The sequence below is a fragment of the Dendropsophus ebraccatus genome, chromosome 9, assembly GCF_027789765.1.
Source record: "Dendropsophus ebraccatus isolate aDenEbr1 chromosome 9, aDenEbr1.pat, whole genome shotgun sequence".
NCBI classification, from domain to species: Eukaryota; Metazoa; Chordata; class Amphibia; order Anura; family Hylidae; genus Dendropsophus; species Dendropsophus ebraccatus.
The window spans coordinates 48230674-48244217 of NC_091462.1; the positions used below are offsets into that span (position 1 = coordinate 48230674).

At 44.2% G+C, this 13544-nt stretch overlaps 1 protein-coding gene across 1 annotated transcript in view; it reads right to left on the bottom strand.

Moving 5' to 3' along the window:
* Nucleotides 1-368: 368 nt before the first annotated feature.
* The window catches only part of LOC138801768 (uncharacterized), a 92169-nt gene continuing 78993 nt past the window's right edge, over nucleotides 369-13544 (bottom strand). The window contains exons 11-14 of the mRNA XM_069984864.1: nucleotides 4499-4609; nucleotides 3714-3801; nucleotides 2585-2666; nucleotides 369-596 (exon numbers count right to left, since the gene is read on the bottom strand). Of these exons, the coding sequence (XP_069840965.1) occupies nucleotides 434-596; nucleotides 2585-2666; nucleotides 3714-3801; nucleotides 4499-4609 (444 nt within the window). The 3' untranslated portion in view covers nucleotides 369-433. The remainder of the gene's footprint in view (nucleotides 597-2584; nucleotides 2667-3713; nucleotides 3802-4498; nucleotides 4610-13544) is intronic.

The following is a 13544-nucleotide window of genomic DNA, read 5'->3' on the forward strand; positions in this document are numbered from 1 at the left end:
TCACCCATGACTCATAGGTCACAACAATAGAAGTTAAACAAAACATTACTCTGTAACAGTTCCACTATTGTAGCTACAGAACAATGATTTGGTTGTTTTGTTGAGATTGGTTTGCATGCGATTCACAAATATTTATTTAGCTAAATAGGAACACAAACTGTGGGGCGGGGGGAATTATCAATGAGTTTTGTGTGGATATTGGGGAAAGATTGTCACAAATGTATGTTCAATTGCTGGCTTACCTTCCAAAAAGTTTGCTACTTCATTATACTGTTTTTCGTAAAAGCCTTGAAATAAATTTTGGTAGGAACTAACTCCAGTTTAATTATTAGAAATTAGCAAACATTCTAGATTGTATAACACCAGCCTTTATTTTGTTATCTTCTAGATGAAGACACTTTCACTATAATGGGTGGATAACATTCACAGATTTTTACACCTTGGCTGACAGTGTAGTTGACAAGGCATAACATGCATGAGATGTTTTACTTCGATTAAGTTTTGCAGTTGAGCATTTTAGTCTTTCTTTCTGGATCTTCTCAACGATTCCCAGCTTGTAAGCATCACAAGACGTGGCATGACAAGGAGATGGTATCCTAAAACAAACAAAACAACATACATAGTAAACCCTATTGTAGAAATGATTACAGCGTTATAGTATGCTCATACTCAGTGTTCTTAGTCCTTTTAACATTAGTGAGTGGCAAAATTTTACCCAGGGTTGGCTCAAAATGAGAATTTTTTTCTCCTAAAACACAATGATGAGAACAGATCAAATAGAGATAAACATGCTCGAGTTGCGCTCATCCCTAGTCTCGAACATGTCAGAAACATTACCAAGCATCTGAGTATTACATTACCCAGTATGGATTTTATTATTTCATTTAGGATCTTGTTTCTTGTGTCTTAAAGGGGTTTTCCCATCATTTTCAGGTTGATAGAAGTCCAAATGTCAAGACCATTACAAATCTAAAAATGCAAAGGTTGCAGTACTGGTTTAGCACTGGGTTCCTTTTACCATTGACCCCTGGGCCACCAGCAATGCTGGTAACTACAACATAGGCATGTTTACTTGAGCAGAACTACACTATAGTTCTCTGCGTTTAATGGGGTAGATGACCTGTTAGTGGTCCTTTAGGACTAGACTTGGGGAAAACTGTTCTAGGTTACATGAGCCTATGAACAGTCAAACCTTTGGAGTTATTAAATGGATTTTTAGGCTGAAATGATAGGTGGCCTATCCTCACAACTGATATATTTCTGAAACCCAGCACCCCCACTTATCAGCTTTTTGGGAGAGCTGTGGCGCCATGTCAATCAGCAACTGAATAGAAGCAGGATTAATGGGCATCTGTTACTAACCTTTAAGGCTATGTTCACACTACGTAAAAGTACGGCCGTTGTTGCCATCGACAACAACGGCCATATGTTGTATGGTGTGGAACACTGCCTTTACTGCTATGGGATCCCGTCTGGAACGTAAACACATAGTATAAGCTTCGGCCGGGATCCCATACGGTGCCGCAAAGAACTGACATGTCAGATTTCTGCGGCCGCAATTCAGTGTCAGTTCACACAGTGAAGCGAGCGGCTCCGGCCGCTTGCTTCATTGTGTGCTGTGTTAAGTTCTGAAGCGGGCACGCGCTGATGCGCCCCCATTAGAACACCGTGGCTGGAAAGATCATCCGGCCGGTACTTAAGTAGTGGGCAAAAGGATCTTAGCAGAGACCGTCCGTTCCGTGACCTGGCCGGTCACAAATAGTGTTAAGTTAAACAAAAGAAGTTATTGAAATTATAAAAAATTTAAGAACCAAACTGCAATACCAGGAACACATCATAAGCAAAGGTAGAGCTGTTTTTAGGAGTAAAAATATCATGTCCTTTGTATAATATTTATAACCTCTTTAAAGGAAAACTATGAGCAGGTTAGATAGTTCTAACCTGCTGATATCTCCCTATAGCACACAGGGTATGAGGATAAAGGTTAGTTTCTTCATCCTCAGCACTGTTTTCATGCTATTAGTTTAATTCTTGTGCTAATAAGTCGTTTGGTTCACTGGTGCACCAATACACCCCATGGCAGGCCTGCTTTGCTGATATTCATTAGGCAGGATGGGCCGGCTTGGGACGGATCGGTGCACTGAAGGTGGTAGTCCCACCCCCAGGTATAGAGAGATATTAGCAGGATAGATACTTCCAACTTGCTGAAAGTTTTCCATTAAGTATATGGCCACATATGCCCTACACTGCCCAATGTACTGCTTATTGAAGGGAAAATGTGTAGGATTGCCATTCTTGGCAGAAATTGGTTATGGGACTTACTGTACCTGCATATTGATTTTTACCTGTCAGCTCATGGAAACCAGAGCGAACAGCAAAGGTATTCCTTCAATATTTAGTACAGAATGTTTTCATACCTTTCATATTTGAAAAATTAAACTTGGCTTCGGATAAGCAGGTTCATTGAATTGTTCAGTAAATTGCAAATAAAAGAAGTAAAGAACTATAAAGCCTCTTTAAGATCCAGGAAGATGATACTTGGATTCCTATCAGTGCTACAATGTGACCATTTGCTGTCTCTTACCTCTTTCTTGGAGCCGACAGCCTATTAAAAACATCATCTTTACAGCTCTTCTTTTTTATAGTTTTTGGAGGTTGTTGAACAGCTAAAATGATTAAAAAAGTTTTTAAAGCGTATTTACAAGACTTTCAACAAAACTGTTTGCAGTGTGTATTTCATGGTATACGTATATAAAATGGTTACACTCGTTTAATCCCTTTCTCCAGCGAACATTCTGAGTCTTAATGTTCATGCAATTTTTTTTTTTTTTTTTGCAAGAAAATCTGTACTTTTAGTGGAACCATTATTTCCTCTCTCTTTATTTGCAGGGTGAATGGGAAGATTTATTTTTAAAGAAAGTTTCCATGAGGACAAAGTTATTAAACCCAGTGTCATAATTTAAGACCTTTTCTGAGCAAAATAGAGTAATCAGCACCTGGCACCCCTGCAAATAAGCTATTTAGCGCCTGTACCACACAATAAATGTGTAGCGGTGGCAACCCGTAATTTCAGCTCAGTTTCCATTCACATACATTATCAGTGACTGGTCAGTCTATTTTGCCCGGAAAACCCTTTTAAAGGGAACCTGTCACCCCCCGTGCCGGGGTGAAGGCCGCCCGACTTCCCCCCTAGAGCCGCGGATACTTACCACATGTCGCTAAGTCTCCGTTCCCGGGACTTAGCAAGATGGGGTAAATATCCGGGGCTCTAGCGGGGGGTTGGGCGGCCTTCACCCCGGCACGAGGGTGACAGGTTCCCCTTAAGGCTTTAAATGAAGATTTTTATCTACAGTAATAAAATGTATGGATCCAGCAGCGGTGGCATGAAACAGATGGCGCTGTAGGAATAGTGGTGGTTAGTGTGAAATATATGGGAAAACAAACTAGAGTGCTTCTTTGAGATGCACATATACATCCTATGTATCTATGCAAATCTTAGGTTCTACTTTCAGATGTTAGGAAACACATTAATGATCATTATTAACAGCATTTTTTTTTCACCTAAAAAATTAATTGTGTGAATATAGCCTAATGCTGATCTTATTGCCATTCACTTTTTTGGAGTGCTGTGGATATTTTTTAGTGTAGAAATAAACTTTAGTCATTAGTACCAGTGATTTATACTGGAAAATATTCTCATGAAGACCACCTACCTGGCATAGGTCTAGTAGCAGAACGTTCTCTGTAACCTGGCAAATAGTAATCCAGTTTCCAGTTGAGATCCCAGCGAGCCTTCTCACCCTGGCCAGTAAAAGATGTAGATTATCGCTTAATATAACTAAATTGTTAGCAGTGCTTTCATTTGCACACAAAAGCATTCTGAGATAGTGAACTGCCCAAACCTCAGGGACTCTGGGCCCCTTCCCTCTTAACTTACATTTCTAAGTGCATCCCCTACTATATGTGCTACCAAATACTGTAGGAAGGGGGTTATGTGTTGTACTAGTATTTTTCAGAAAATATCTGGTAGGGGACCAGGATGGGAAGTTTATATTAAGGATTGGGGAGATTGATGAAAATGTAAGGAAACTAAGGAATCAATGTGTAGACAAAAAACTGTGCAAAGAGAAGACATGACTAGGAGCAGCGTCCATAGTATTCTGGGCCAAGAGGACACCTCACATCTCTAATCTGGGAAAAATGTTGTGTCTGGATTTAATTATCTTGATGGATCTGTTAGGCCATATTCCTTTTGTTATAGTTTTTTTTTTTCCTTTTTTTTTAGCATAGGCATGAATTTCTTTAAGACCCTTTTGGCCTTAACAGGAAAAATAAGTGATGTGTTCATGCCTTAAAACTCAATGAGACCCTTTAGCACCTATCAAGCTTCCATTTTGATCATTTTAAAACAGATCAAAACATGATTCTGGAAAATGGAGTCTTAAAACCAGATTGAACAGAGCTTAACCTGTACCCTGTAGGTAAAATAAAATCTTACCAACGTTTCCATTTCATACAAGAGTTCTTCTATATTGTTCTTTGTTTTCTGAATATCTTGCTCTGTCTGTATGGGTTTTTCCCTTTTTGGTGTGTAACAGTGACATCGAAGCTGAACAGAAGAACAATGTGGAAAGGAAGTTTAAGCCTTTTTTATTGTGATTTTACTTTTTTGTTTGTTTGTTTTTTAGCACAATTCCCGCCATCTGTGCCAGTTTCTTCATATAAAATAGGGCCACTCTATGCACTGGAGGCAGGCCTGGTGCCCCTAGCACACCGATATCCCCCCCGCCTCTGTGACCATTGGCTAATCTTCTTTAGTCTACTATTGTTATACCACATCTGAAATTATAATAGTATGCTTTCCAGCATCAAATAACTTGGCATATTTATAATGTTTATATTCATACAGCTTGCCATCAGTCCAAAATGGTCAATAAAACACACTGCACAAAAGCATTTTTCTAGAAATGTGTTTTTCCTAAAAGTAGTAGAGAAGATAGTAGATCACGGCTACCACTAAAAGTATTGTGGACATGTCACTGGAGATGTGTTCGAGGGGGTGTACATCTCACCTAGGCTGATGCGTAGTGTGAGATGGTAAGTCCAGGAGGGATCTGTTGCTCAGCAGTGCTATGCTGCTGAGTTATTATTTATTTTTACCGGGCCTGGATTTACTGGAATGGTGGATAGGTTGGTAGTGGGATCTGCCATTCCCTCCCCCTCGATCCAGTATGGGTTTTGGGATCAGGTGAGCTCTGATCCCAATCAGCCTGAGAAGGCAAAAGGTGAGCTCAGTGTGCAGGGGAGTCTCTCAGACAGGAGTGAACAGCCTGCATGGTGTGTTCGCTGGGAGCTGGGGCTTATGCACACCCTGCAATATTACCTGCCAAGTGAAGTGACAGAGAGGTAACCTGTTGTATTAGTAAGCGCCCAGACGGGCAGGACTTTTTGTTTTGTTTATTCTCACTGCACGGTGTTGCTGTATTTACGTTGCTGGACCGTTTATGCTACAAATAAACACCAAAGCTGTTTTTAAGTCCAAGTTTGCTGCCTGAACTGTGTCCTAACACACCATCCCACCGGGTAGATCCCTACAATTGGTGCTGCGGAGCGGGCAAAGCGGTTGCTAGGGGCAACGGTGTGCATCAACTTGGCTACAGCTGCGTATGTCCTGGGTGAAGGCTGCTGCTTCACTCCAAAAACAGTCAAGCAACATGGAGGAAATGATGAAGCAGCTAATGCAAGTGAGTCTGCAACAGCAACAGGCGTTGGTCGCACAACAACAGGCTCAGGCAGCCGCTAAGCAGGATCAGGAGGCTGCTAACCTGCGCCATGAACAGGCATTGGCTGCACACCAGCAGGCTAATCGACAGCAACAACAGGCTCTGACAGACGCCAATCTGCGCCATGAGCAGGCTAATCTGCGCCACGAACAAGCGATGGCTCAACAACAGAGACTTATTGAGCACCTGATAGCGAAGCAGGAGGCGTCTGCAGGTGCTAATCCCCAGCTGGTGGCAGCAGCCGCGCCAGAGACTTTGTCTGTGAGAAGAGCTGTGCAGCGTGCGCTGCAAAAGATGACTGCTGATGACGATGTTGAGGCCTATTTAACTGTCTTTGAGCGTGTGGCTGAGCGAGAAAAGTTACCCTCCCCTGAGTGGGCAGAGGTCATTGCTCCCTATTTAACAGGGGAACCTCAAAAGGCCTACTATGACCTCAGTGAGCAAGAGGTCAAGGACTATCCTCGGCTAAGAGCAGAGATACTCGCCCGACTAGGAGTTACTGCTGCTGTCCGTGCCCGGAGAGTCCGCAACTGGAGCTACAGTCTGGACAAGTCAGCGAGGTCCCAGATGTACGACCTGATTCATTTGGCAAGAAAGTGGTTGGAGCCAGACACCTCTACTCCTGCACAGATCCTAGAGAGGGTCGTGATGGATCGCTACCTCCGCGCACTTCCTGCTGATCTGCAACGCTTGGTGGGACAAGGCGACCCTAAGAGTGCCGACGAACTTGTCAGCCTTGTGGAGAGGTTCCAGGCGACCGAGGACTACCTCCGTGATGTTCCTGCAGCACCGTCACCTCCCCGGAGTGCCAGACCTGTGCCTTCAGCTGGTAAGAGACTTCCATCTATTGGGGGAGTGTGGAGGGGTGCTGATAGAGGGAAGAGCGCTCAGGAGGTGTCTCAGGGGCAAAAGACTGGTGGTGGTCCCCGGTGGCTAAGTGGCCCTAAAAAGGACTCCCTGCCAAGGAGACCAGGCCCTATCCAGTGCTGGAGATGCCATGAGACGGGACATATGTCTGCCCATTGCCCTCTTACCACTGAGCCCATGGAGTGTGACGCTAGCCGGCGTCAGTCGCTATTTGCGGAGCAGTCTTTTGTTGCAGTCACTGGACTAGAGACTGAACCACAAGTCTGCAACATTACTGTTAATGACTTCCCTGTTAAGGCGTTGCTGGACTCAGGAAGCCTTGTCACCCTGGTGCATGCCAGCCTGGTGACTGGGGACTTTGTGCCAGCAAGACATATGAGTGTGGTATGCATACATGGCGATACAAAGGTTTACCCTATAGTGCTGGCTAATGTCGGGACTGAACTAGGCGCTGTACAGTATGAAGTGGGTGTGGTTAAAAACCTTATGCATAATGTGATATTGGGGCGTGATTTTCCTTTGTTCTGGGCTCTATGGGGAAAACAACAATCCCCTGAAAGGAGTGAGGAGACCCCTAAGTCTATTGCATTACCCACGGTAAATGATAAAAATGTACAGGATGAAAATGATGCTTTTCCTTTGCAGGTCCTGGCTGGTGAGGAAGAGGCTCCTCCCACTGCGCAGAATGTTCCAGACTTAGAGGTGTCTAGGGATAATTTTGGTACTGCACAATTACAGGACCCCACTCTCAAAAATGCTAGAGAGCAGGTCACTGTTATGAATGGGGTACCTCAGGAGCCAGAAGCTGAGAAAAAATTTCCACATTTTTCTATGACTAATGATCTCTTATATAGAGTCACTAAGATTAATGATGAGGTGGTGGAACAGCTTCTGGTGCCTAAGTCGTACCGGCGTCAGGTACTCGACATGGCCCATAATCATGTCCTTGGGGGCCACTTGGGGACAGATAAAACGCAGGAGAGAGTCCTCCAGAGGTTTTATTGGCCTGCGATTTATGCTGACATAAAAAAATACTGTGAGTCGTGCCCCACATGTCAGCTTAGCGCTCCAGTGTCGCATTTTCGCAGTCCTTTGGTCCCACTCCCCATCATAGAGGTACCTTTTGATCGGATCGCAATGGACTTGGTGGGTCCCATTGTAAAGTCGGCTAGGGGACACCAGTACATTCTAGTGGTGTTGGACTACGCGACCCGCTATCCTGAGGCTGTACCCCTAAGAAACACTGCCTCTAAAACCATTGCACGGGAATTGTTTTATATGTTTTCCAGGGTGGGGATCCCCAAGGAAATCTTGACCGACCAAGGTACCCCATTTGTGTCAAAGGTAATGAAAGAGCTATGCAAACTGTTTAAAATCTCACACCTACGAACCTCTGTATATCACCCACAGACGGACGGGTTAGTGGAGAGGTTTAATAAAACCCTGAAACATATGTTAAAAAAGGTGGTGGAAAAGGATGGTCGTGATTGGGATCACTTACTACCTTACCTGATGTTTTCTATTAGGGAAGTACCCCAAGCGTCCACAGGGTTCTCTCCCTTCGAATTAGTCTATGGTCGTCACCCTAGGGGTTTGTTGGATATAGCGAAAGAGACATGGGAAAGTGAGTCCACCCCATACAAGAGTGTTATAGAGCATGTAGCACAAATGCAGGACCGTATAGCCACTGTAATGCCCCTAGTAAGGGAACACCTCCAGAGGGCGCAAGAGGGCCAAAGCAGAATTTACAATCGTTCTGCAAGAATCAGGACATTTAGCCCAGGTGACCGGGTACTCATACTTGTTCCCACGGTAGAAAGCAAATTCTTAGCAAAGTGGCAGGGTCCCTATGAAATTGTAGAGAAGATCAGTGAGGTCAACTACAAGGTACACCAACCAGGTAGAAGGAAGCCTTTTCAAGTTTATCACATAAACTTGATCAAGCCCTGGAAAGACAGGGAATCCTTGGTGGCGACAAATCCTGTTGGTCATCTGTCACCACCAATCCCTCCGGTCAGGATTGGTGATACTCTATCAGTGTCCCAGAAGCAGGAAGCTAAGGAGTTCCTGCAGAGAAATAAAGACAAGTTTTCTGACCTCCCAGGGCGTACGCATCTCATTAGTCATCATATTGAAACTGAGCCTAGAAGCAGAGTAAACCTTAAGCCCTATAGGATACCAGAAGCACGGAGGGAGGCGGTATCATCCGAGGTAAAACGTATGCTTGACCTAGGAGTCATTGAGGTGTCCCAGAGCGAGTGGTCCAGCCCGATTGTGTTAATCCCAAAGCCCAATGGAACTTGGAGGTTCTGTAATGATTTTAGAAAGTTAAATGAGATCTCCAAGTTCGATGCCTACCCCATGCCCAGGGTAGATGAGTTGATAGAAAGGATGGGTAATGCCAGGTACATAACTACCCTCGATCTAACTAAGGGCTACTGGCAGATCCCACTCACTCCTAAGGCTAGAGAGAAGACTGCATTCTCCACCCCTGATGGGCTCTTCCAATATGTAGTAATGCCATTCGGGTTACATGGAGCCCCTGCCACTTTTCAGAGGTTGATGGACTTGATCCTGCGACCACATCGGGACTACTCTGCTGCCTACCTCGATGATGTGGTCATTTTTAGCCCTGATTGGGAAAGTCACCTCTGTAAGGTCCAGGCGGTGTTAGATGCCATAAGTGATGCGGGGTTAACCATCAATGCAGAGAAGTGTGCACTAGCCTTAGAGGAGGCCAAATACCTGGGATACATTATTGGGAGGGGGTTAGTGAAACCACAACTAAATAAAATTGAGGCAATACAGAATTGGCCCAAACCCCTCACAAAGAAACAGGTCAGAGCTTTCCTGGGTATTACGGGCTATTACCGAAGGTTTGTGCCGAATTTTGCTTCAGTTGCAGCCCCACTAACTGACCTGACAAAGGGTGCGAAGTCCGCAATGGTGACATGGACTCCAGAGGCCGAGAAGGCTTTTCAAAGCCTTAAGTCTGCCCTGTGCCAACAACCTGTGCTAGTTACCCCTGACTTTAGGCGAGAGTTTCTAGTACAGACAGATGCCTCTAACACAGGGTTAGGTGCCGTCCTCTCACAGGTCGTAAATGGCGAGGAGCACCCGGTGATGTACTTAAGTAGGAAGCTATCCCCGGCCGAGAAAAACTATGCCATAGTTAAGCGAGAGTGTCTGGCAGTGAAGTGGGCCCTCGAATCCCTGAAGTACTACTTGCTAGGCAGGAGATTCAAGTTAGTGACAGACCATGCCCCCCTAACATGGATGAAGCTTAACAAAGAAAAAAACGCAAGGGTGACTAGATGGTTTCTGTCCCTACAAAACTTCAATTTCACTGTGGAACACCGGCCAGGGAAATTACAGGCGAATGCTGACGCCCTATCAAGGGTACACTGCCTGTGGGGACAAAACGCTCAGCCCTCCGGTCTGAAGAAGAGGGGGGGGATATGTGGACATGTCACTGGAGATGTGTTCGAGGGGGTGTACATCTCACCTAGGCTGATGCGTAGTGTGAGATGGTAAGTCCAGGAGGGATCTGTTGCTCAGCAGTGCTATGCTGCTGAGTTATTATTTATTTTTACCGGGCCTGGATTTACTGGAATGGTGGATAGGTTGGTAGTGGGATCTGCCATTCCCTCCCCCTCGATCCAGTATGGGTTTTGGGATCAGGTGAGCTCTGATCCCAATCAGCCTGAGAAGGCAAAAGGTGAGCTCAGTGTGCAGGGGAGTCTCTCAGACAGGAGTGAACAGCCTGCATGGTGTGTTCGCTGGGAGCTGGGGCTTATGCACACCCTGCAATATTACCTGCCAAGTGAAGTGACAGAGAGGTAACCTGTTGTATTAGTAAGCGCCCAGACGGGCAGGACTTTTTGTTTTGTTTATTCTCACTGCACGGTGTTGCTGTATTTACGTTGCTGGACCGTTTATGCTACAAATAAACACCAAAGCTGTTTTTAAGTCCAAGTTTGCTGCCTGAACTGTGTCCTAACACACCATCCCCCGGGAAGATCCCTACAGTATAAAAACAGAAAATTTGCATTCGCATTTTGTGCATAATTTACCCTAATTTAGAAATTCACTTTTCACACTTCTACATGGTTGATTGTTACTTAACCCTTTGAGGACCAGGCCCAAAATGACCCAGTGGACCGCGCAAATTTTGATCTTAGTGTTTTCGTTTTTCCCTCCCCCCTTCTAAGAGCTCTAGCACTTTCAGTTTTCTATCTACAGAGCCATATAATGGCTTGTTTTTTTACAGGAATAGTTGTCCTATGTAATGGCATCTTTCATTCTACCATAACATGTGTGATGGAACCCCAAATATATTATTTATGAAGATATAAATTGGTGAAATCGTAAAAAAGAATGCAATATGGTAACTTTTGGGGGGTTCCTGTGTGTACGTAATGTACTATATGGTAAAAGCAACATGATACTATTACTCTATAGGTCAGCCCGAACACAACCACATGCAGGTTACACAGATTCTCTAAAGTTATATATATTTTTTTTAATGAAATCCTTTTTTTTGGCAATTAATTATTAATAAAATGGGCCTATTGTGACGCTTATAGCGGTTTTAGTTTTTCACGTACGGGGCTGTATGAGATGTAATTTTTTCCGCCATGATCTTTAGTTTTTATTAATAGCATATTTGTGAAGATCGGACGTTTTGATCACTTTTTATTAATATTTTTTTTTATATAATGTAACATAAAATCGGTTCTCCGCACACTTTTTCCCCTCTTTTCGTCTACAACGTTCACCGTTCGCAATGACAATTGTCCGATCTATTAAAATATAACAAGCAAGCACGCTACGGTATATTATATGTTTATTTGTTTATTTATTTTTATATGTTTTATTTATATAATGGGATGGGGGGTGATTTCAACTTTTATTGGGGGAGGGGCTTTGGGGTAGTGTATTAGTGTTTTTAACTTTTTTTTTTTACATATTTGAAGTCCCTTTGAGGGACTTTTACATTCAATACTTTGATTTCATACACTGATCATTGCTATGCCATAGGCATAGCATTGATCAGTGTTATCGGCGCTCTGCTGATTGAGCCTGCCTGTGCAGGCTCAGTGCAGCAGATCGCCAATCGGACCGCACAGAGGCAGGTGAGAGACCTCCGGCGGTCCATTTTAAAGATCGGGACCCCCGCAGTCACACTGCCGGGGTCCTGATCGGTAAGTCCCTGTCACTTACACTTAAACGCGCGATTGCTGCAGCGTGTCATTACCGGTGAGGTCCCGGCTGCTGATTGCAGCCGGCCCCCACCTGCTATGAAGCGCTCTGCTCCGGAGCGCGCTTCATAGCCGGAGAAATACCCAGGACGTATAGTTACGCCCTAGGTCGTCTGGGGGCAGACTTCCATGGCGTAACTATACGCCCTGGGTCGTCTAAGGGTTAAAGGCGCTTTACTGTAAAGTTATGAACATGGAATTCATTTCAATAATAACCAGACATGCTGTGATTCAACCAGACTGCTAAAAATAAAGATAAACTAAATAATAAGCATGCATTGTTGGTTGTGCACAGGAAATTTTCAGCAAAATGAAAACAAATTGCTGGTAGTAAGGCATTTGTCACAGTCTGATTACTTGGCAGTCACTGTGGGAGCTCTAATTTGTCAAGCTAGATCAGGAGAACAGGAGACTGTTGCGGCCGGACAATGTTATTTGCATGTTCATTTTATAATAATCAATAAACATAGGTGTATTCAAATGATGTTTCTTTTAATAATTTACCAGACCATGTTGATCTCTGTCTAGCCAAGTCTACAAACCATGATAAGCCTGAGCCTTGTCTTTAATTATGAGAAATATGTGTTTCTTCATCACTTAATCCCAATAGTTGGCTGAGCTATAGGAAAAGGTTTATTTTCTCTGGATGATATTTTATTTCCTTATAGAACACACTTGTTTTTCTTTACATATGAGCAGGCATATAGGGAATGGGATTATGGTAGTTATTTGAAGCAATCCATCAATGGGATATTTCCGTCTTATAAGGTGATTGCATATTTCATCTTGAGAATGGAGATGTGTTGTAGGTTTTTGTCCAGCATATGGCCAGAAGTGACTCCACAACAAACTAACGCTGTGGCCCCTTCACTTTTAGGATTGGTGGAGTTCCCAATGGTCATATCCCACTAATCATAAAGTGATGGCATATCCAAATAAGATGGGAATAAGACTGGAAAAAACTTTTAAACAAGATGTACAGGAGATTTATTGCTGGTGCTCAGGTTTTGCCCTGAGCACCTGTTCTGTCTTGTACATTCTGTTTATTGCATATACAGACCCTATTATACGTAGAGTTATAGGGCTTATCTAGCGTTAGACAATTTTTAATAGCATGCTGCTGTTATGTATGTATGTTATGTAAGCCTATGCTTACCTGCCGTGCTGCCCTGGTGTCTGGTGTGGCGTCTCTTAGTGATTCCGGCAAGGAAAAGGGGGAGGTGCATAATCTAAGACAGGCGTACCGCTGTTGTTGAATCCTCCCCTAAAAGTCTATAAGACTCATATATCAAAAATAATAATAATGATTCAGCTGCCCTCACCTGGTCCTCAAAGAAGCAGCTCATCCTTGCACAGTCAAAGCAATACAGAACATGTACATTATGCCCATTCACTTATCCCTCAAAAACAAAAGGATTGGGCAGTGAAAATCCAAAACAATCAACCCTTCTCTCAACTAACATCTAGGGCAGGGGTCCTCAACTGGCGGACCGCAGTCCGAACCCGGACCGCAGAGGCCAGCTGTCCGGACCCCTGGTCAGACCTCCTAGCCGCCCCGGATCCGGCCCCGATGTGTCCCGCTTCCCGCCGCACTGCCTCCCGCCCCATAGGCGTACTGTCCTTAGGTTGCAGT